We start from the raw sequence: 25,625 nt of genomic DNA, 5'->3' as shown, positions 1-25,625 counted from the left end.
GAAGTCAAGTCCTTTTTCAGTTATATGGCTATGGATCAGGGATGCTTGTTAGTCAGTGATTGACAGTTTAAAAGTTCAATTTTAACAGCTGAACTTGGATTTGATGAGGACTTTACCACAGGGCGGCGCACGCTGAAATCCACTCCGCGTTTTCCTGATTGCCCGCTGCGGCGCTGCCCGAGGACTACAGTACTGTAGTTTTTATGCCCTGAAGTGACGTTGTTCTGATGACGTGTCAGATGACGCGCAGGGTATGCGCCAGTACGAGCAGCTGTCCACAGGCTTGGAATTGAGCCCTCGGTCTGGGGGCCAGCGTAAATAAATCGCCGCCGAGCCCCTCTGTTCACATATCGGGGCTGACAGAGGTTCCCCAGGTGGTCAGTTGGTCCAGAGTGAATGCCGAAATCCAGGAGCATGGTAGCAGGCGGAGGGAGCGTCGCGTTGCTTTTGCTAGCCGGTGACCATGGAGCAAGTATGCGTACATGAAAAACTGTAGCGTACAACACGATCCACACCAAAGCCAAAAATGAGGAGGATGACGAGTGATGGATAGTGATTCCCATGAAGCCAAGGACGAGGAGCAGACGGGGATGGCGTTGTTTTGGCGGTAAGTGCAGACAAGACAGTAGCAACTGTAGCAGAATGCTCACCCCCTGTAGCCTGTAGTATCACAACACGTATCACAGCAACAACAACCTTTTGTCCCTGGTGTCCTTAGACAGCTCTTTGGTCTTGGCTATGGTGGACAGGTTGGAGTGTGATTGATTGAGTGTGTGAACAGGTGTCTTTTATCAACAAGTTCAAACAGGTGCAATTAATACAGCTAAAGAGTGCAGAATAAGAGGGCTTCTTAAAGAAAAATTAACAGGTCTCTGTGAGCCAGAATTCTTGCTGATTGGCAGGTGTTCAAATACTTATTTGCAGCAGTAACATACATATAAATTATTTAAAAAAATCATACACTGTGATTTCCGGATTTTTTTTTTTTTTTTTTTAGATCGTCTCTCACAGTGGACATGCACCTAAAATGAACATTTCAGACTCCTCCATGATTTCTAAGTGGGCGAACTTGCAAAATCGCAGGGTGTTCAAATACTTATTTTACTCACTGTATGTCTGAAATTTGGTTTGCGTTTATTAAATTCCGCGCAAACGTAGCAGACACAGATTAATTTTTATAATTGTTTTAGCAAGTTTTCAGGATATCATGTATGCAGTCTCTTATTAACGTGATGAAAAGCATAAAAAATTACATTTTTGTAGTATAATATTCATTTACAACTGTCATCATGTGGATTCTCTATGTTGTTTTGACTGCAGTGACTCTCTGGCGCACAAGGGATTATGGAATACATGAAAACCCTGAATTTTGTCGACAGCTTGCATGCTAAGTTTTACTAACTCAAAGCGAACTTACTATGGAGTTAAATTTGTCTCATTAATAACTGCAAATGCGAGCGTGAGCTACAAATATTCCTTGATTTGCACAACATAAACAAATCATAATGTGATATGAACATGTACAAATTGTACGTAAAACAATACGTCAAATATGAAAATATTGCAAATTATAAAGAACACAATGCTCACACAGCTGAGGTTATTTTAGTATTGCGTTATATTTGAACATTTTGAATGCACAAATGTCCCACGCATTCTCAAATGCACCTGTGGTACATTTTAGATGTTGCGTTCAGCCTTGATTAGTGCGACACATTTTGGAAACATTTTCAAAGCATAAGAGCATGTACACGAAAATGGAGAGATTTCACTTCACTTACTTCATGCAAAACATTTTAGTCTCATCTTCTTTCGTCAACAATAATGCATGATAATTTCGTCTTAGTCAGCATTTTAGAACACTGACATAGTATCGTCATCGTTTCATTTTCGTCATGAAAAAGGTCACTGAAAAAATATATTTTGTCTCGTCTTGTCTGACAAAATTAACACTAGCGTTTTTGTTATAAATGTTACTGTATTTTTTAGGTTCAGAACAGTATTGTGTGCTTTGGACCAAATTTTTAGTTTAGCATGTGTTTGAAGCACAGAAACAGTAAAAACTCTAACCAGCAATTTGCCTGTTATTAGCTGTAATTTCAAACCAAACAACAGAATGTGATAGGATCCATCTTTTGCAGTGTTGATGGAATTGACAGTGACAGGACAATGCAATGATTCCAAACAGTACACTAGATATAATTGTATGATTTTACACAAATTTCTGGGAACATATGACTTGTCGCTTTAAATACATCAGCCATAATTCAAAGCCTGATTGGGTGTAAAACTATTGATGTAACCTGGCACCATTCAGCAAGCACAGCGGAAGCAAATATACTGACAATAATTATCATCCTCCTACTCTTTTTGTGAGTCCTACTTGTCCTTGAGCTTTTAGGAGAGCCTTCAAACTGCTGAAAGTCTCAAAGTGATGGGCTGGAACAAAAACCTGCACATTGGTGACCCTTCACGGCATTAGCTGCTCATTCATGGGCTGGTACTACATCTCTGTATGTAGGTCGTGAACAGCTACATATACTGATTAGATCCAGCACGATGGCTTAGTGGTTAGCACTGATGCCTCACAACAAGAAGGTTGTGGGATCGCTTCCTGCCCTTTCTGTGTTGAGTGGGTTTACTTTGGGCACACCAGTTTCCTCCTATAATCAAAAACATGCTTATTTAGGGTCTGCCACTTTGTCTACCCCCTGACCAAGGCAGCGTCTCTACATCTGGAGTTGATCCTTGAGTGCCGGACTGTGGCTGCCCACTGCTCCTGGTGGTTGGATTGTGTCAGTCTGTAATTAGGATGCAAGTTTTTTCACAGGCCTTTAAGGTGGCAGTAATTAAACCATTACTTAAAAAGCCATCACTTGACCCAGCTATCTTAGCTAATTATAGGCCAATCTCCAACCTTCCTTTTCTCTCAAAGATTCTTGAGAGGGTAGTTGTAAAACAGCTAACTGATCACCTGCAGAGGAATGGTCTATTTGAAGAGTTTCAGTCAGGTTTTAGAATTCATCATAGTACAGAAACAGCATTAGTGAAGGTTACAAATGATCTTCTTATGGCTTCGGACAGTGGACTTATCTCTGTGCTTGTTCTGTTGGACCTCAGTGCTGCTTTTGATACTGTTGACCATAAAATTTTATTACAGAGATTAGAGCATGTCATAGGTATTAAAGGCATTGCGCTGCGGTGGTTTGAATCATATTTGTCTAATAGATTACAGTTTGTTCATGTAAATGGGGAATCTTCTTCACAGACTAAAGTTAATTATGGAGTTCCACAAGGTTCTGTGCTAGGACCAATTTTATTCACTTTATACATGCTTCCCTTGGGCAGTATTATTAGACGGTATTGCTTAAATTTTCATTGTTACGCAGATGATACCCAGCTTTATCTATCCATGAAGCCAGAGGATACGCACCAATTAGCTAAACTGCAGGATTGTCTTACAGACATAAAGACATGGATGACCTCTAATTTCCTGCTTTTAAACTCAGATAAAACTGAAGTTATTGTACTTGGCCCCACAAATCTTAGAAGCATGGTGTCTAACCAGATCGTTACTCTGGATGGCATTTCCCTGATCTCTAGTAATACTGTGAGAAATCTTGGAGTTATTTTTGATCAGGATATGTCATTCAAAGCGCATATTAAACAAATATGTAGGACTGCCTTTTTGCATTTACGCAATATCTCTAAAATCAGAAAGGTCTTGTCTCAGAGTGATGCTGAAAAACTAATTCATGCATTTATTTCCTCTAGGCTGGACTATTGTAATTCATTATTATCAGGTTGTCCTAAAAGTTCCCTAAAAAGCCTTCAGTTGGTTCAGAATGCTGCAGCTAGAGTACTGACGGGGACTAGCAGGAGAGAGCATATCTCACCCGTGTTGGCCTCCCTTCATTGGCTTCCTGTTAATGCTAGAATAGAATTTAAAATTCTTCTTCTTACTTATAAGGTTTTGAATAATCAGGTCCCATCTTATCTTGGGGACCTCGTAGTACCATATTACCCCATTAGAGCGCTTCGCTCTCAGACTGCGGGCTTACTTGTAGTTCCTAGGGTTTGTAAGAGTAGAATGGGAGGCAGAGCCTTCAGCTTTCAGGCTCCTCTCCTGTGGAACCAGCTCCCAATTCAGATCAGGGAGACAGATACCCTCTCTACTTTTAAGATTAGGCTTAAAACTTTCCTTTTCGCTAAGGCTTATAGTTAGGGCTGGATCGGGTGACCCTGGACCATCCCTTGGTTATGTTGCTTAAGACGTAGACTGTGTTTCATAATTATTGTATGGCCTTGCCTTGCAATGTGGAGCGCCTTGGGGCAACTGTTTGTTGTGATTTGGCGCTATACAAGAAAAAAGTTGATTGATTGATTGATGTTGCAATAAACTTTATATAAAAAATGGTTTTCAATTTTTTTCTGCTTCTTCTGGCATATCTAACCTATCTAAAACATTAAAGGACAGATCAGACCATTTCTTCTCATTTCAGGAAAATTGACTAACAAGTCATGTTTACCCGAGGCCATCAAATATGTCCATTGGGTATTGCAAAGTCTTTGCGTCCATCCGTCTGTCTGTTTCTGCTCAGCATAAGTCCAGTCCTATTACCGCCCATCTTCAAATTCACAGGGAACATTCTTGGGACAGAGACCTTGGACAAGTTCAAAGATGGCTAACCTTGACCTATTTTAAAAGGTATTTTAAGATGTTAAAAAGTCACATTCTGTTTCATTCTTTTTTTTTTTGAGGGGCAGGCGTGACAGCCAGTCAGAGTAGAGTGGCACTGTGATGCCAGTGGGTGGTCTTGCTAGCTACAAACTCTGTTTCGTTTGTGTGTAAATATAACCTCTTTGTCATATATTATGCAAAAGCTAGTGACAAACACTTCTCAAACTAAAAACGCTGTTTTTTGGAACATAACACCTCTGGAGTGATTTACAAGACATTTCACTCTTCTCAAAAGGTCATGTATGCGAGGGGATTTTAACATGACATTATATTTATCTCTGCCAAGGAGCTATAGATTTGGTCACATTTTACATGGAGAGTCAATCAGAATCTGAAGCAGAAGCAGTTCCAGGACAGTTTTTAGTTATTATTTTCTTTTAACTAACGGCTGCGTGGATCCTTGTCATTTGATTGGTGCTTTGTATGTCAAATGACATGGATTAATTCATCCCATTTGTGTTGCATTGCATTCAGAGTGCGGCTTGGTTCCATTTAGAGTGGAAATTTGGTTCCATATATTTGGTCCCATTGCACTCTCGTGCACGCGCACACGTGGTCACGCATGCACATGTGAGCGCATGCGCATACTCATGCACGCCGCGCACACATGCTCGAGCATGAGTACGTGCGTGCCCACGCATGCTCGTGCAGGCACATGCACACGCACCCACACACAAAACCAATCCACTGTGCTGCCTGGACATTGTTAGCAGGAAGAGAGAAAAAAAGCTGCACTAATTTCTGACATGATTTTTTTTTTCGCTGCACTGAGGACGTATACAGTTTTATTTTTGCTGTTCACACATGCACAAGCGCCGACCAGGTTGAGTGTGTGTGTGCACGCGCTGGGGACACGACTCTCCTGAGACATAATTTGAACTAACTGACACTGCTAATTCTTGTAAGATACACACACACACACACACAAAACAAATCCACTGTGCTGTCTGTTAGCAGGAAGAGAAAGAAAAACTGGACTCATTTGTGACGTGACTTTTTTTTTTTTTGCTGCACTGAGGAGGTACACAGCTGGACTGAGCCGGTTGCGTGTGCGTGCACGGGACAGCGACATGATGATTTGACTGAGTTAACTGACGCTGCTATACACACACACACACACACACACACAAATCCACTCCGCTGTAAGCCGTCTGGATGCATGAAGAGCTGTTTACATGAAACGCTGATGTGATTTTTGGCTGAACAGAGGAACTACACAGTCTTATTTTTTATGGAACTCCGAAGTCAATGCGCAGCATCACTGGACTACACGTCACAGTGGAACACCAAAATGTAAGTCACTTTTCTGTTGTTTACAAATTAATAAAATATCAAATGGCAATGATCTATTTTAGCCGTTATATAAAACAAATAACGAATGTTTTTACATTTCAATGGAAATTTCAACTCTGCTTCGCCTCATTGAATTGTATGTTCCAGCTTTCACCTCATGAAATATTCGTACGATTGAACTCATAAACATTCATTATTTGTATAATATTAGCATCAAATACTGAATGAATGAGGAGTCCAATAATGTTTCTACTGCATATGCTGCATTTTTGAATCAGGATATTATGCCATCAAAATCTCAAGCCTAATTTTGTATAACATGTATGCTGTAATTTTGATGATCATTGCATCCTGGACCCAACACAGGGCTTGAACCACAACCACGAAGGTAGGTGTGAGTCCAGCTGGAACATACCATTCAACTCGGATTTGCCTTGTTGAATGGTGTGTTCCAGCTTTCACCTCTTGAAATATTCGTACCATTGAACTTATAAACATTCATTATTTGTATACCATTGCTTTCCAGGTTAGATGCACTTTGGAAAAACAGTGCCACCACCTGCGCGCTAACCCAGTTGACGGCCATATAAATATTTAAAAAAATGAACATAGCAGCTCTTCTGTTGTTTACATGCTGGACTGGCCATGTGTGCGTGTTTATTGCATTCAAGTCCCACCCTGTAAAACTGTTGCCTCTGCCCACGTCTATAGAGAGATAACAGTGACATAGCACTGTTGAACCTGCTCCTTGATGAGTTGGAAGGAAGTGAATGAGGAGGGACTAAACAGGTGATGTTGCTTAAGTATGACATTGTTTATAGACCATTTGCCCTTTAGTGTTAAAACTTTTTCTATTTCAATTTGGAATTGTTTAAGTTTCAACACAGTTCATTTAAGACCCACCTATTGATTTGGCACAAGTTTTACATAACATGCCCTTCCTGATACAACTCCAGATGTACGTGGAGAAACGGTCATGGCTAGCTGTGAACTGGGATCCTTCTATTTGGAAGCCAAGCAAGCCAATCGCTACCACCACTGTGATGTTATACTTATATATATATATATATATATATATATATATATATATATACTCAACAAAAATATAAATGCAACACTTTTGGTTTTGCTCCCATTTTGTATGAGATGAACTCAAAGATCTAAAACTTTTTCCACATACACAATATCTCCATTCCCCTCAAATATTGTTCACAAACCAGTCTAAATCTGTGATAGTGAGCACTTCTCCTTTGCTGAGATAATCCATCCCACCTCACAGGTGTGCCATATCAAGATGCTGATTAGACACCATGATTAGTGCACAGGTGTGCCTTAGACTGTCCACAATAAAAGGCCACTCTGAAAGGTGCAGTTTTATCACACAGCACAATGCCACAGATGTCGCAAGATTTGAGTGTATATATATATACACACAGAGAGAGAGAGAGAGAGAGAGAGAGATAGATATGAAGGTTTTTTAAATGTTCTTTTACAATTTAACATGGGTCCAACAGAATGAGAATCAGGAAAAAAAGATATAAAGATATTTGATCTAAATCACTTTATTCTACATCTCATTTAAAAACCAACTATTCTCAGCTCCTCGGGCCAACTGTGAGGCTTTGAATGACTCAGCTGAGACCAACAGTCATGTCATAAAAAGTTAACGAATCTTTTGCTGAATTTTAGGCTGAGGGAGAGAGTAGAGCACAAAAAGAATGGAAAGTTATGGCAAGAGGGACTGTAGCAACAAAAGAAATATACTTCTAGTCTGTTCAGCATGTGGAGTCCCTCTCCTCACTCTTTCCCATCAATACTGCTAAGACTTGTGGGCACTTGTTCAGTATTATATCGATAAAGATTTCAATTTTTTCAGTGTATGTAGAATTAAAGAAATAAAAAAAAAAACCTTTTTTGCGATTTTACGCACAAAACACCATTTTGACTTAACGCTACTTACTGCCATGATTCTAGTGTTTTCATAGAGGTGCAGGACTTGCAGGTGGAGTGAAAAATGAGCCCATACAGAATAAAAAAAAATATAGAATGTAATGCTAAAGTACCCTCAGCCATATGAGCATGTATATCTTCGCAATACCCGATGGCCATATTTTGGTCTCAGGTAAAAATGTTACAGGAGCAAAACGTGCCCATAAACTGCTTGGAATTGAACTGCCAATCATAACGTTGTTGTTGCTTCAGTCGTGATTCTTGAATCTGAACTTTGCACAGTACCTTGGCCCTTGTGATTGACCTCTTTGGCGGCGATGACTTTGTTGATGACTGTCTGGAGGAAATCGTTCTCTCCTGCCACCCTGGGTGAAAAACGGGAGATGTTCAGCTGCTTGTGGCGAATGGCGTCATCCAACGCTAGCCTGCAGTAATCACACAATAGGCAAACACCACAGAGAAGAGGTGGTGGAGCAGGAGGAGGAGGTGGTGGTGGTGGTGTTGGTGGAGGAGTGGGGCAGGAAGAGCCACAGAGTGATGGTTGTGAGTGAGATTAAAGAGACGGAGAGAAAGAGACACACACACCGAAGGTTCGAAATCCGCGACAGACACAAAAAAGCCACTTGTTAGCGGTTAACAGTGAGGCAGGATGGGCAAAGACAGAAACACACAGAGAAACCATCGTTTAGGAAATGATGTTGATCAAGCGTTTACAGAGCTGCAGAGACAAGCTCCCTCTGCCCCGTCAATTTACAAACCGGCTTCTCAACACCCAGGACTGAAACAGTCCAAAATATCCTACATATACGACGTCTATTAGAAAAGTATACGACCTTATTTTTTAAAAAAAAACATATGGATTTGAATCACGTGTGCTTGCGTGAGCCAACCTTGAACCTTCCTGCGCATGCGTGATTTTTTTCACGCCTGTCGGTTGTGTCATTTGCCTGTGAGCAGGCTTTGAGTGAGCAGTGGTCCACCCCCTCTGCGGATTTATATTGTCAGGGAAATGGCTGAGAGACTGCTGCTTTGCTTGATCAAATTTTTTTTTGAAACTGTGAGGCACATCCATGTGGACACCATTCGAGAAATTCAGGTGGTTTTTGGTGAAACTTTATTGGGCTTCAAAGACATTAAGGGATGTTACTGTCGCTTTAAGGACGGCCCACAGCAGCTGTGGGGCGCGCCGCGCTCCAGCTGCCATCGACAGGCTGAACGACCATTTCATTTCTAAATGGATCGCTCTGTGGATCCGTGACCATCGTGTGCACTTTCTCTGGTTATCACAAGAGCTGGACATCACCCATTTTCCTGCAGATTTCACTTTTAACAAGAGATTTTGTCATGGAAAGCCGAGCGGATGCTTCACGCGTCATGATGGATTCGCTGCTGGACCGACACAAAACCACCTCCATTTTGGTCTCACAGGACGGCTTTGAGATGGCGTTCAGACAGCTGTCGGTGGTTTTTCAGTCGAGTGACTATCTAAGAAATTGTGGATGTGCCTGGACATGCCAGAACATGTTCTGTGACGCTTCATCATGGCGTTGCTTTGCGCGTCGCAGCACCTTCCTCCGCACATCTGTCTCAATTTGCCGAAAAGTGCTGATGTCCACGTCTTTTCACAATTTCTGTGCTAGTCCAGACAGCGTCCCGGATAAAACACAGCGTCCAGTTTGGAAACGTCCGGGACGTCGTCTGGACTAGTACAGGAATTGTGAAAAGATGTGGACATCAGCACTTTTTCGGCAAATTGAGACAGACGTGCGGAGGTGGTGCTGCGACGCGCAAAGCAACTCCGTGATGAAGTGTCACAGAACATGTTCTGGCATGTCCAGGCACATCCACAATTTCTTGGATAATCACTCGACTGAAAAACCACCAACAGCTGTCTGAACGTCATCTCAAAGCCGTCCTGTGAGAACAAAACGGAGGTCGTTTAGTGTCGGTCCAGCAGCGAATCCATCATGACGTGCGAAGCGTCCGCTCAGCTTTCCACGACAAAATCTCTTGTTAAAAGTGAAATCTGCAGGAAAATGGGTGATGTCCAGCTCTTGTGATAACAAGAGAAAGTGCACACGATGGTCACGGATCCACAGAGCGATCCATTTAGAAATGAAATGGTCGCTCAGCCTGTCGATGGCAGCTGGAGCGCGGCGCGCCCCACAGCTGCTGTGGGGCATCCTTAAAGCGACAGTAACATCCCTTAACATCTTTGAAGCCCATAAAATTTTCACCAAAAACCACCTGAATTTCTCGAATGGTGTCCACATGGATGTGCCTCACAGTTTCTAAAAAAAATTTGATCAAGCAAAGCAGCAGTCTCTCAGCCATTTCCCTGACAATGAAAATCCGCCGAGGGGGGTGGACTACTCCTCACTCAAAGCCTGCTCACAGGCGAATGAACCGACAGGCGTGAAAAAAATCACGCATGCGCATGAAGGTTCAAGGTTGGCTCACGCAAGCACACGTGATTCAAATCCATATGTTTTTTTTTTTTTTTAAATAAGGTCGGATACTTTTCTAATAGACCTCGTACATTCCCACTCTGCTCAGTTAGAAAGTATCATAAAAAGCACATGTTTGGTATTCCACGGGGCTCCAGGTGTGGAAGATCAGACTGATTGATTCAAGTGATGTGCAACGCATAAGAAAGTAGCAGATGTGATCTGGGAAACACTGCATGTGTGGCAGCTGGAAGAGCTTGGGAGGAGTGCGTGTGCATGTGTGCATGCTTGCAGCGGTTGGGGGCAACATCTGTGTTGTTGCAAACTAAAACAAGTATGGAAGAGACTGTACTGGGTCTCTTGTTACACAAGACCATCTGCAGGCGTTCTATCCTTTGATCCAAAAAATAAATAAATAAATCACATCAAACAAAGAAAATGCAGTGTGCGACAACAGACAATAGTGACAAATTACGAGAGTCCGACCAATACAGTGGTTGGCTGATGATATAGGCCCTTTCACAAACATCAGTGTTACTTTTGCAGAGATGAAAATGGTTTATTTTACCAACTATTTTTCCAACTAAACAATGCAAAAAAACACTGATTGTTGGAAATGGTGCCATTATGTAGTTTGTTTGCAATACTGTCAATCATGACTGGGACCCCATCACCCCTTGGTCACATTTGCTTCAAGAGAAAGAAGAAATGCATCCACCTGTCATTAATTTTCAATCAGAGAGGGCGGTATTGTAAATTTTTTACTCCCCAATACTGGTATTGTATCACCCCTCTCCCCCTGCCAAAAAATCCATATAAGCCAAGCTGTAGACATTACCTCATTTTGGAGATTTTGGTTTTTTTTTTTAGAATGATGCAAAGTGGCAGTAAAATGTATTCAGAACATCGTGGAGAATGAAGGAAGACCTAGCACCAACAAAAGAGGATTTCAGGTCAGAATTCAATCAGAATCAAAGTCAGTCTGCGATTTACAAAGAAAAAGGATCCAGATAAAGACTAACTAAAGACAAACTGTTTTGGCTTGAGTTGGATCGATTTAGACAGCCAAAAGACTGATTCACATCTCCTTCTCTGCCACACATAAGCATCAAATTCATCAGCTGAAACTCCACGCTTAAGATCAGAGCTTCTTCACACTGTAAAACTTTTCATTCCTGTGATTTATGCCAACAGATAAAAAGCATTAATGTGATGTGATCTGCTGGCTGAACTGCCTGGATCTGAAGCATTTCCAATTATGCGGGAAACAACGTTAAGGAGAAGGTTACGCGGGCTCTGTGCGCTGTCCTGCGCGAATGGCAGCAGTTAATGAGACTGCGTTAATTGAGTCAGCAGGGAATGAAGAAGTGATACAGTGTGTAAACCCCCCACCCCCTCCACGGCTAATCAGGTGTCAAAAGATCCAAAACAACTGTACAGACTCTACATACAAATATGGATGTGTACAAGGGGCGACTGAGAAGTTTTGAGCCTGACCCAGAAAAAAGTAGTGCATGGTTCTCCATCTTTTGCATTCTGAGAAACCAACATTTCTTGCAAATGGGTGGTGTTTTAACTCACTGGGTGCAAGGTTGAGAAATATTGTTTTCTCGGAATGCAAAAGATGGAGAAACACGCCCTACTTATTCTGGATCAGGCTCAAAACCTCTCAATACTCCCTCATTGAAAGCCGACTTATAATAATTTTGATCTCTTTTTCTAACAATACTTTAACGAGCTCTTGTGTCCCAATGTCATTTTGTATTTTTTGTTTGTTTTTTTGTTGTTGTTTTTTTGCGGCTGCTCAACGATGATGCACTTACGGCTGAAATGGAATAAAATGCTGCTTGTCTTCATCGTCCATTTTGCCTGTTACGATGTCCGTGACATCCATTACTGTGGAAAAACAAGGGGAGAGGATTAAATCATTCTCATGACCTACAGATTCGTCGCAACACATCAGAAAGTGTTGTGCATGTAACCAGACTGGTCGATGCCTTTGCCTGCCACCGTAAGCTGATACAGACTTTAAATTGGTTCCAGGCAGGATTGTGTTTTACTGCCACAAACTTCTGGCAAAATCTACAAACACAAACTGGATAGACATGTTCCTCAATTGCTCCATTGTGCCCAGCTTTGATGACGTGCTGTGTCGCTATCATCATGGCAGGATGGCTTTTTTCTCTTTTTAAATTCATTTTTTATGGCAATAATAGGCTATTTTTATTCACTCATACTGTTCATATTGCAATTTAATATAACAATTTTATTGTAACTTAATATATTTCAAAATGTTATTTAAGTCTTGTTTTCATTCACCTTGGACAAAAAGTTTCTTGTTTTCACTGGTCTTTAAGATATTTTTTTAAATGAAAAGCAAAGGTATTTTTATTGATATGTGACTTAAAACAGATCCGACCTAAACCATGAGTTTGGTGATCCGTTACAATTTCAATTAAATTTCAATTTATTTTCATTTATATAGCGCCAAATTACAACAGAGTTGCCTCAAAGCGTTTCACACAGGTAAGGTCTAACCTTACCAACCCCCAGAGCAACAGTGGTAAGGAAAAACTCCCTCTGAGGAAGAAACCTCAAGCAGACCAGACTCAAAGGGGTGACCGTCTGCTTGGGCCATGCTACAAACTTAAATTACAGAACAATTCACAGACAAATATACAAGAAATGCTATTGGTGCACAGGACAGGAGGATCGCCAACACGAAAACAACTCCCATCTCTGGATGGAGCTGCACCTTAAACAGAGAAAAAACAGAACCAGGCATCAGAAAGACCAAAAAATACTGTATAGATTGCCAGCATTAAACAACAAGAAAAACAGAGAAATACTAAGGTGATGTCCGGCCACTAGCCCTGAACTTCACTAAAAGACCCAGAATTTAGGTGAAGTTGAGGTCGCAGCCCACTCCAATTACTAATAAATGAATTAAAAGAGTAAAAAGCGTAAAACAAAACTGTACCAGTATGCTAGCCATATGAAAGGGACAGTAAGTGTGTCTTAAGTCTGGACTTGAAAATCACCACAGAATGTGACTGTTTTATTGACGCAGGGACACCATTCCAAAGAACAGGGGCATAATAAGAGAAAGCTCTGTGACCCGCAGACTTCTTATTCACCTTAGGGACACAAAGTAGTCCTGCACCCTGAGAACGTAAAGCCCGGGCCGGTACAGAAGGTTTAATTAGGTCAGCTAGGTAGGGAGGTGTCAGTCCATGAATAATTTTATAGGTTAGTAGCAGAACCTTAAAATCTGATCTCACTGGGACAGGAAGCCAGTGAAGGGATGCCAAAATGGGTGTAATGTGGTTGAACTTTCTGCTTCGTGTCAAAAGTCTGGTTGCAGCATTTTGAACCAATTGGAGACCCCTAATGCTAAACTGCGGTAAACCAGAAAACAGAACATTGCAGTAGTCCAATCTAGAAGAGATAAATGCATGGATCAGGGTCTCAGCATCAGCCATAGACAGGATGGGACAAATCTTCGCTATATTTCGCAGGTGGAAGAAAGCAGTCCTAGCAATATTTCTAATGTGGAGGGCAAAGGACAACAAAGGATCAAAAATTACCCCAAGGTTCCTCACTTTGTCAGTGTGATGTATGACACACGAGCCAAGGCTGAGCTTTAACTGGTCAAATTGATGCCGATGTCTCACTGGACCAAGAACCATCATTTCAGTCTTATCAGAGTTTAAAAGTAGGAAGTTTCTAGACATCCAACTTCTCACTGCTGCAAGGCAATCTTCTAAGGATTTTATGTGAATGAGATTACCAGCAGCTATCGGCATGTATAACTGAGTATCATCTGCATAGCAGTGAAAGGTAATCCCAAAACGCCACAATATGTGCCCAAGGGGTGCTATATAAAAGGAGAAAAGCAGGTGGCCTAAGACAGACCCCTGTGGAACCTCAAATTTCATGTCACTAATGTTAGAGGTAGTGTTACTGTACAAAACACAGTGAGAACGACTGGTCAAGTATGACGTCAGCCATGCAAGGGCACTCCCAGTAATCCCAAAATGATTTTCCAGCCTATCAAGTAGAATATGATGATCCACTTTATCAAATGCAGCACTGAGATCTAATAGCAACAGAACCGTAGTGGTGTCCGAATCCATTGTAAGCAGAAGATCATACACCACTTTAGTGAGAGCCATCTCTGTGGAATGATATTTTCTAAAAGCAGACTGCAGTGGCTCAAAGAGATTAATCTCAGTAAGATAGTCTACGAGCTGCCGTGACACCACTTTTTCCAGAATTTTAGAAAAAAATGATAGATTTGATATCGGCCGATAGTTTGTCAATACACTAGGGTCAAGATTAGGTTTCTTGAGTAATGGTTTAATCACTGCAGATTTGAAACATTTAGAAACAGATCCAGAAGTTAAAGAAAGATTAATAATTTCCAGCACAGTCGGCCCAAGAGTGGGCCACAGGTCCTTAAACAGTTTTGTTGGTATAGGATCAAATAAACAGGTTGTGCTTTTTGTTGACATTATGAGTTTTGTCAGCATGCCTAGTGAGATACTATCAAATTCTGTAAATCTAGGTAATACCTCAGTAGTGGCGCCCACCTCAATAGCAGGTGTAGTGGCTGGGTTAAGGCATGCCGGGATATGTTTAACCTGATGTCTTCTATTTTCTTCCCAAAGTAATCCAGGAAATCTTGTGCTGTAAAAGGAGAGCGAACTACAGGTGGTTGTCCATGCGTAAGTGTTGCCACCGTGTCGAACAAGAACTTTGAGTTATGCTTGTTTTTGTTGATCAAATCAGAGTAGTAAGTCCGCTTTGTAGCCAGTAATGCATGCTTATAGTCTAAGATAGCATCACGCCACGCAAGATGAAATGCTTCTAATTTTGAACGACGCCATTTCCGTTCTAGACCTCTTGCTTTATGCTTGAGGTCACGCAGATAATCACTGAACCAAGGTGACTGTGATTTGGGGGAGTACGGTTTTAACACAGGTGGTGCAATCATGTTGAGTGTAGTTTTGAGCACTGAGCTTAAACTATCCACAAGTCTGTCTACTGACTGGGTATTTGTCAAATGTGAAGCTAAGACATCAGGCAGTTTAGCTTCAAGTTGTCTTAGTTGAGGAGTTGATGCATCGCCGTAATGATATATAAGGTTGTTGTTCCACTAAACACGGCAGCGAAACTGTAAACTTAATAAGTGTGTGATCAGACACCACTGATGCAAGAGGCATGATGTCAATATTCGTGACAGCAATACCACGTGCGAGAACTAGATCCAGGGTATTTCCACTAATGTGCGTCGAATCCCGAATGCATTGCCGAAATCCTAATGCAGCCACAATTTCCATAAATGATTTGCAGAGGGGATCAGAAGGCTTATTTATATGAATGTTAAAGTCACCAATGAATGAATGTTATCTACACTAGTTGACAAGTTAGAGATGAACGCACCAAATTCATCTAAGAATTCAGAATATGGGCCAGGAGGCCTATATACAGTGACAATGTAATACGACTGATTTTTATTCTTCTGACCTTGGCAATCAGATGCTCAAACGAGTGATATCTGTAACCCCCAACAGCTAATAAGCTAAACCTAGATTTATAAATAAGCGCAACACCCCCACCTTGCTTCGCATCACGAGGGACGTGATTAAATGTATAAGCTGGTGGGCAGGCCTCATTTAAGGGGAGGACAGCTGTAGGTTTAAGTCAGGTTTCACATAGCCCAATCGTATCTAAGTGAAGATCAATAATTAGATCATTGATCAACAATGATTTTGAGGACAGTGATCTTATGTTAATGAGACCCAGTCTAAGGATCTCAGTGGGGTTGACAGTTGAACTGTTTGGGTTTAGGGGTGGTTCCAGATTAGCATATATAAGATGCCTAGAAGTAGGTTTAGGTTTAAGACATTCCACGTGTGTTGTAGGTGGCAGACACAAAATCTTTGCTATTGCTGGAACAACCACTGGGCCATCCTCAATTTCAACATCATCCAATATAGTAATGGGTATTAAGTTTGGAAAGCAAATCCCTCTATGATTTTTATGGACACGACTACGGAAGCAGGTCACAGTCTCAACTTGTTGAAATTCATTAATAGTTTATAATTAATAGTTACACCCGTTACTATTAATCACTGCACAGTTTGGGTAGATTTTCCACGGGCCAGTATTAGATTTGTTGTCATGACATATATTCTTGTACTGTGCACAGAAACAGTGACAACAATTACAGAAAGATCCACTATCATCAGCTGCCATTCATCTTCTTTCCTAACAGTACTGGGAAAAAGACAGAGTGGCATAATTTTCCCTGTGGGAGGAGTGTCGGCAAAATGCCAATCTCATTAATTTACAATACAACTGGCTGTGTGCCAACAAGAGGCAAATCCATTTTTCTTACTGTAGTATTATGTCTGAATTTTATCCAATCACATTTATTCAATCATACAGGGACCTCAGCACATTAAGCTGCTTTAACTGGAAGTACAAGTGAAGGACCTTTGTTTCCCCCCTGAGGTTCAGACACATGGGGATAGTCAAGCAGGGATAAGAACATGAAATAATTACTGAATTTAAAAGGCAACCTCTGACATTGTAAAACTTACATTTTAATATTTTGTAAAAATGGCTCCCAGCTGACTTGTAGTCTGCTTTACCTGCTACTCCAAACGGCCTCCTCAGTCCGGATGTCAGCTTCTTGGTGTTGTTGTCTCGCAGCTCCATGCGCCCCACTCGGACAATCTGACACACAAAACTGATCTTCTCTCGCTTCAGATCTTCACTGCCTAAATCCTTTTTTTTTTTTTTAAAGAGGAAAAGGTAAGCTGTGTGAAAGGCAACCATTTCATATCACACTGCTTCAGCAACTATTTGTCACTTTACACACAAAACAATTTTCTGTGGGTAAGCAGTTTCAAAGCTGGTACTGTGCGGTTTGTGGTTGCAGACTGACCCTTCTGGCTTTGAGCTTCCATTAGACAGAGGTGACTGCTTTGGTAACTACAGACAGGTGACAAATTCAAGGAACAAGAGTGCTCTAAGGGCACAATAACCCCTGCTAGCAAATGCTGCTTTGAGTGCTGGCTACATTCTGATAATACATCAATTTTCACAAAATTCATCCTAAATATGTGAGGATTTCATTTCAGAATGCAGCCACTAACTCATAAAACTGGCAGTGTCTAGGTTTGTTAATCAAGGGCCATAACTCTGCCAAAACATGTCATACTTGTACAATATTACAGTATGTGTATTACCAACCTATAACAAGGATTTGTACCAATTTACATGAAATTCCATGTTAAAGTGTGAGAGAAGTTGATTTCCGAGTTCCACCACCCAAGCATTAAACTGATAGAATCTAGCTTTGGTAATCAAGGTACATAAATGAGCCCAACTCAAATTATATTAGAATATGTGTATTACCAACCTGTAACAAGGGCCTCAATAAGTATCATTAAATTCCTCCTAAAACTGTGAAAGGAGTTGATTTCAGAACACGTATAGCCATTTTGGGACAGCCGGACGGACGGAAACATAATCTCCCTTCAGGCCTTTGGCCATCGGGGGATTAAAAACCAACATAAATGCTTTCAGGAATTGTCAAGTTCCATAAATCAGACCATGCACCATTTGGATTAATGAAGGGCCACATCATGACACCAACACAATGCCATGACCAGCAGACCAGTAGTGCCACCAGACACCACCACAACCTCAACTACAGTTGGCAAAACATCAGCAAGAATAATTGTCCACTGTCACAATGTTAATACAAAAACACCATAAATCTGAATTTGATTACACTCAATTTATTCATGGAGCACAAAATCCAAACACAAGTCATTTCAAGACCGTGCACACAAGCAAAGTTTATACCTCGCCCAACCCATGATCAAGCACATTGGCAACAGGTGTTTTTTGTGTGTTTTTAATAGGAAGAAGCTTCAACTAGCTACATTCAGTGGGGTGACCATCTTCTTTGGCCATACCAACAAATAAACCAAAAGCACAACAATGAATTGTCTGATACATACATACAATCAGAGAAATGCTACAGCTAAAAAACTGTTTTCAGACCAGTGTTCACAATGACAAATGGCTGACAAGACAACCAGGAGGTGAAGGTTAAGAATACCATTGAAATAGGGCATTCCCCAGTTCCCCAGGCACTCAGTGACTCCTCATACAGTATGGATGGGGGCATAGTCGTCCTCAAACACACGACTCCCATCTGCATAGAAATGTTCCATCAACGGATAACAGTCAGGACAACTTTAGATAAACTTGTACTACCCCTTCCTTTTTAACAGGAAAAATGTACCTAAACCATGACAGCAAAATGCCACAGTACAACAGAGACACCTGATCTACTCAAAGTAGAGGTCACGTATTCAAGTTTTTCCATTCATTAGTCATCAGTCTGTGTACACAGTACACCAAACTACACTTGACAGATTTACATATAAACCCTGCAAACTGCAACCTGCATACATCATTGCAGAACGAGTGGACACACACTTACCGTAAAGACGGCCCGCAAATTATGAAGCTGATCTATATCTTTGACCAGACCTGAACTTGACCATTTCACCAGGTAGTTTTCACTGTGAGGGAAAGACAACAACATGACTCAACAATAAAATAGATGAGCTCAGCATTATTGCATACAACATACATATTCTATTAAAAAGGTTCCATAAAGAATTCGAGATTATCACAACAATCTGAACTAGACTATCAAAGACTGCGATCGAAAGTATGAAATACAGAATACAAATCTAACAGGGCAATTCCACAGAGTGTTGTTGGGCGCATTTTGAAGCATCATAGTAACCTCTTGCTCCATCTTTGTCCATCTTGAACAAACATGGTATACATCATAGCTACAGCCATTATCTGCACCAGATTTGCAATCGGGATAAAAATTTTGAACTGTTTAAAAATTTCATCCCAATTCTCAAAATCGTTGATTGTATGTGGTACCTTCCGGTATTCGTAGTCTTAATGGCTTCAATCATGTTCAAACTTCTTTAAACGGGGTATTCATAGTGACTACGACTTGAAACTTGTTTTACTGTTCTCCATCGAGGTAAAAATTTGAAGCTGAAGCAGCATTTGTTGCGGTTTTTATTCAAAGTTAAACAACTCCATCATGTCTGGCTGCGGGCGCAGCTCCTTTCTTTCACTTTTGGGCGGGTAGCCAAATCTACACTTTATGGGCCAGCCAGTTGCCATGTCTGCACTTTATAAACCAGCCTGCTAGCAGGCAAGCTGAAATAAGCGGTTTCATCCCATTTTTGCACTTTTTTGGATTGTGGGTGATCGTAACAGAACGCCCCCCCTGTGGGAAAAACCCTGTAACCACGATTCTAATATGAATTCTGATGTCAGATGAAAATAAACAGAATTCAGCCGCAACTGTGTGCACAGCAGTGCACACGCACACAAATAATGGCATTTCCATGTGACTCGCAGTATAGTTTTTGGTCACTTTTCATGTTATCTTTTTGTGTACCTCCCACACATACAGTATATATTTTTAGACACCATGTCTTGCATGCGACAGCTGACACAAGGTGTGAAATGACATAAACAAAAAGTAAGATAAATCTTATTATGACTCTAATTAGTCCTTTAATTACTTCTAATTACAGCGTGACTCGCGTTACACCAAAAGTGTTGTGTGGGCCGCTGAAGAGGAGGTACTGCTGGCCCACCACCACCAGATGGCGCCCTGCTTGGAGTGCAGGCTCTAAGCACGAGAGGGCGTAGGAGCCGCTGGAGGTGACAGCTGTCATCTATCAACACCAGCTGTCACCCATCAACACCAGCTGTCACCCATCACCACCACTACAAAGACCGGACTGCAACTCCACCTCCTCGCCGAGAAATCTTCTACCATACAGATAATTCTCTGCTAAACCTTAACTTCGAGTATTAGTCTGATCTCTTTTTGCAGCCGTTTTCCTGGGACGGATACCCTGTCTGCGGAGTTGGCGTTTGGTGTGGACTGCGACGGCTTCGCCTCACACCCCACCCAGATAAGTGGTTATCTCAGGAGCTGCACGAGTGTGTGATTGGAGGTGGAGGTTCTCCCTCCTTACTGAACACAGACTGTGGGATTACTGAGTGTGCGAACTCACACTCATCCAGAACTGTTTCTGTTTTCTGCCAGCAGTACCGGGTTCTGATGCTGAAGACAGTGGCCACCTGGGGCGCAGGGCTTGGCGGCTCCGGTGTTCTTCAGGTCGTTGGTGGTGAGGCTTGTGTGGGTTCCGGCTTTTCTCTCACCGGACGTCTCCTATCTTCGAGCCTGCCACACGTCACCTTTTTGTCGGATTGATATAACGCATATTTGTATCTGTCTGTATTACATTGTGCACCTTCACAACATTAAATTGTTACTTTTTGGCTATTCCATTGTCCATTCATTAACGCCCTCTGTTGTGGGTCCGTGTCACGACACTTCCCCAACAGGATTTCTCGGCCAGCGTCATGGATCCCGAGGGGCGTCAACTCGAGCCTGAACGGCCAATGGAAGAGCAAGGTGCACAGGCACCAGCAGGAGGCGTGTTAGGGGAGCTGCAGCAAATACTGACCGCTTTCACTGCTCGGTTGGATCTGGTCACCGAGCAGAACGTTATCCTCAATCGGAGAATGGAGGCTCTCACCACCAGGGTGGAGGCGCGCGATCAAGGCGCTGCTGCAGCACCTCCTCCTGCTGGTCCTTTGTCAGACACAAATGTTCCACTGGTCATTCAACGACCCCCCCCCCCACCATCCCCTGAAGCATACATAAGCCCTCCGGAGCCGTACGGAGGTTGTGTTGAGACGTGCGCCGACTTCCTAATGCAGTGCTCGCTCGTCTTTGCACAGCGTCCCGTCATGTACGCGTCAGACGCTAGCCGGGTGGCTTATGTCATCAATTTACTTCGAGGAGAGGCACGCGCCTGGGCTACGGCGCTCTGGGAGCAGAACTCACGGCTCCTAACATCATACGCTGGGTTTGTAAGAGAGTTCAAACAGGTTTTTGATCATCCCAACAGAGGCGAGACCGCTTCGAGCGTGCTACTGTCAATGCGACAGGGGCGCCGGAGTGCAGCCGAGTATGCAGTTGACTTCCGCATCGCGGCTGCGAGGTCCGGCTGGAATACCATTGCACTCCGCGCCGCCTTCATAAAAGGGCTGTCTCCGGTCTTGAAGGAGCACCTGCTGGCTAAGGAGGAACCGCGGGATTTTGACGGGCTTGTCGACCTGGTTATAAGCTTAGACAACCGGTTAGAGGAACACCGTCGGGAGCAGGGCGGGGGGCATGACCGGGCACGGGCCGTCCCTCTTCCTTCCGGGTCCGAAAGGGTGCCGTAGTCCCCACGCTCCACAGCCAGAGGGCCCTGTGTGGCTACAGCTCCCCTTGCTGTCCTTAGAAACTGGGCTAAGGGTGGGCCAAAACACGCAATCAGCACGAATCCCAGTCACAATCCTTTGTGAGGATTTAACCCTTCACGCCCCAGCACTTATAGACACGGGGTCAGAAGGGAATCTGATGGACAGCAGATGGGCAAAGGAAGTAGGGCTCCCTCTGGTGGCTCTGCCTTCCCCTGTGAAGGTACGAGCACTAGATGGCACTCTTCTTCCATTAATCACACACCAGACACAGCCAGTGACTTTGGTGGTGTCTGGGAATCACAGGGAGGAGATAGTGTTTTTTGTAACACCTTCTACCTCCCGAGTGATTTTGGGTTTTACATGGGTGTTGAAACACAATCCCCGGATTGATTGGCCGTCTGGGGTTGTGACGCAGTGGAGCGAAACCTGCCACCGGGAGTATTTAGGATCCACGGTTCCACCCGGTGAGATAGCTAAGGAGGAGGTCAAAGTCCCCCCCAATCTGACGGCGGTGCCATGTGAGTACCACGATCTTGCTGACGTCTTCAGCAAAGATCTGGCACTCGCCCTTCCCCCGCACCGACCGTACGATTGTGCCATCAATTTGATTCCGGGCGCTGAGTACCCGTCCAGCAGGCTGTACAACCTCTCACGTCCGGAACGTGAATCAACGGAGACCTACATCCGGGACTCGTTAGCTGCCGGGTTGATCCGGAACTCCACCTCCCCGATGGGTGCTGTTTCTTTTTTGTGGGTAAAAAGGACGGCGGACTCCGTCCATGCATCGATTACAGAGGGCTGAACGAGATCACGGTTCGCAACCGATACCCGTTACCTATGTTGGATTCGGTGTTCACGCCCCTGCATGGAGCCCAAATATTCACCAAACTCGATCTTAGGAATGCGTACCACCTGGTTCGGATCCGGAAGGGAGACGAGTGGAAGACGGCATTTAACACCCCCTTAGGTCATTTTGAGTACCTGGTCATGCCGTTCGGCCTCACAAACGCCCCTGCGACGTTCCAAGCTTTGGTTAATGACGTCTTGCGGGACTTCCTGCACCAGTTTGTCTTCGTGTATCTAGACGACATCCTCATCTTTTCTCCGGACCCTGAGACTCATGTCAAGCATGTACATCAGGTCCTACAGCGGTTGTTGGAGAACCGGCTGTTTGTGAAGGGCGAGAAGTGCGAGTTCCACCGCACTTCTTTGTCCTTCCTGGGGTTCATAATCTCCTCCAACTCCGTCGCCCCTGATCCGGCCAAGGTTACGGCGGTGAGAGATTGGCCCCACCCAACAAGCCGTAGGAAACTGCAACAGTTCCTCGGCTTTGCAAATTTCTACAGGAGGTTCATTAAGAGCTACAGTCAGGTAGTTAGCCCCCTGACCTCCACTAAAGTCCCCTTCACCTGGTCGGATCGGTGCGAAGCCGCGTTTAGGGAGTTGAAACGCCGGTTCTCAACTGCACCAGTTCTGGTGCAGCCCGATCCTAGTCGCCAGTTCACAGTGGAAGTGGATGCCTCTGACTCAGGGATAGGAGCCGTGCTGTCCCAGAGCGGGGAGTCCGATAAGGTCCTCCATCCTTGTGCCTATTTTTCCCGCAGGTTGACCCCGGCTGAGAGGAATTATGACGTCAGCAATCGGGAACTCTTGGCGGTGAAGGAGGCTCTTGAGGAGTGGAGACACCTGTTGGAGGGAGCGACGGTGCCCTTCACGGTTTTCACGGACCATCGGAACCTGGAGTACATCCAGACCGCCAAGCGGTTGAACCCCAGGCAAGCCCGCTGGTCACCGTTCTTCGGGCGCTTTGACTTCCAGATTACGTACCGCCCCGGGACCAAGAACCAACGGTCGGATGCACTGTCCCGGGTGCATGAAGAGGAAGCCAAGGCCGAGCTGTCAGACCCCCCAGAGACCATCATCCTCGAGTCCACTGTCGTGGCCACCCTCACCTGGGACGTGGAGAAGACCGTCCGGGAGGCCCTGACACGGAACCCGGACCCGGGGACCGGCCCGAAGAACAAGATGTACGTCCCACCAGAGGCCAGAGCTGCGGTTTTGGACTTCTGCCATGGGTCCAAACTCTCCTGTCATCCCGGAGTGCGCAGGACCATGGCAGTAGTCCAGCAGTGCTTCTGGTGCGCGTCTATGGAAGCCGACGTCCGGGGAGTATGTCCAGGCCTGCACCACCTGCGCCAGGGGCAAGGCGGACCACAAGAGGACCTCAGGACTCCTCCGACCCCTACCGGTGCCTCATCGCCCCTGGTCCCACATCGGCCTGGACTTTGTCACGGGCCTCCCGCCGTCCCAGGGCCACACCACCATCTTAACGATAGTGGACCGGTTCTCCAAGGCGGCCCACTTCGTGGCCCTCCCGAAGCTCCCTACGGCCCAGGAGACAGCAGACCTCCTGGTCCACCACGTCGTGCGTCTGCATGGGATACCAGCGGACATTGTCTCGGACCGTGGCCCTCAGTTCTCCTCTCAGGTCTGGAGGAGTTTTTGCAAGGAACTGGGGGCCACCGTGAGTCTCTTGTCCGGGTATCACCCCCAGACGAACGGACAGGCAGAGCGGGCCAACCAGGAGTTGGAGCAGGCCCTCCGTTGCGTTACCTCCACGCACCCAACAGCCTGGAGCACCCATCTGGCCTGGATCGAGTACGCCCACAACAGCCAAGTGTCGTCTGCCACCGGCCTCTCCCCGTTCGAGGTGTGTTTGGGGTACCAGCCCCCATTGTTCCCGCTTGTGGAAGCCAAGGCCGAGCTGTCAGACCCCCCAGAGACCATCATCCCCGAGTCCACTGTCGTGGCCGCCCTCACCTGGGACGTGGAGAAGACCGTCTGGGAGGCCCTGACACGGAACCCGGACCCGGGGACCTGCCCGAAGAACAAGATGTACGTCCCACCAGAGGCCAGAGCTGCGGTTTTGGACTTCTGCCATGGGTCCAAACTCTCCTGTCATCCCGGAGTGCGCAGGACCATGGCAGTAGTCCAGCAGTGCTTCTGGTGCGCGTCTATGGAAGCCGACGTCTGGGAGTATGTCCAGGCCTGTACAACCTGCGCCAGGGGCAAGGCGGACCACAAGAGGACCTCAGGACTCCTCCGACCCCTACCGGTGCCTCATCGCCCCTGGTCCCACATCGGCCTGGACTTTGTGACGGGCCTCCCGCCGTCCCAGGGCCACACCACCATCTTAACGATAGTGGACCGGTTCTCCAAGGCGGCCCACTTCGTGGCCCTCCCGAAGCACCCTACGGCCCAGGAGACAGCAGACCTCCTGGTCCACCACGTCGTGCGTCTGCATGGGATACCAGCGGACATCGTCTCGGACCGTGGCCCTCAGTTCTCCTCTCAGGTCTGGAGGAGTTTTTGCAAGGAACTGGGGGCCACCGTGAGTCTCTCGTCCGGGTATCACCCCCAGACGAACGGACAGGCAGAGCGGGCCAACCAGGAGTTGGAGCAGGCCCTCCGTTGCGTTACCTCCACGCACCCAACGGCCTGGAGCACCCATCTGGCCTGGATCGAGTACGCCCACAACAGCCAAGTGTCGTCTGCCACCGGCCTCTCCCCGTTCGAGGTGTGTTTGGGGTACCAGCCCCCATTGTACCCGCTTGTGGAGGGTGAGGTCGGTGTGCCCTCGGTCCAGGCCCACCTCAGGAGGTGCCACCGGGTGTGTCGGACCGCCCGTTCTGCCCTGTTTAAGGCCCGGACGAGGGACAAGGCCCATGCAGACCGCCGGCGTTCCCCGGCCCCTGCATACCAGCCTGGGCAGGAGGTATGGTTGTCGACAAAGGACATCCCAC

The 25,625-nt window shown here is 44.9% G+C and overlaps 1 protein-coding gene across 1 annotated transcript in view; it reads right to left on the bottom strand.

Moving 5' to 3' along the window:
* Nucleotides 1-25,625, bottom strand: part of dock1 (dedicator of cytokinesis 1) — an 815,700-nt gene that overhangs the window by 651,261 nt on the left and 138,814 nt on the right. The window contains 4 exon segments of the mRNA XM_034193753.1: nt 8,270-8,409; nt 12,255-12,327; nt 17,091-17,226; nt 18,959-19,040. Of these exon segments, the coding sequence (XP_034049644.1) occupies nt 8,270-8,409; nt 12,255-12,327; nt 17,091-17,226; nt 18,959-19,040 (431 nt within the window).

Source organism: Thalassophryne amazonica, chromosome 18 (assembly GCF_902500255.1).
Source record: "Thalassophryne amazonica chromosome 18, fThaAma1.1, whole genome shotgun sequence".
Lineage (NCBI taxonomy): Eukaryota > Metazoa > Chordata > Actinopteri > Batrachoidiformes > Batrachoididae > Thalassophryne > Thalassophryne amazonica.
The sequence above is the reverse complement of the archived record's forward strand: the minus strand, read 5'-3'. Positions and strand labels throughout refer to the sequence as shown.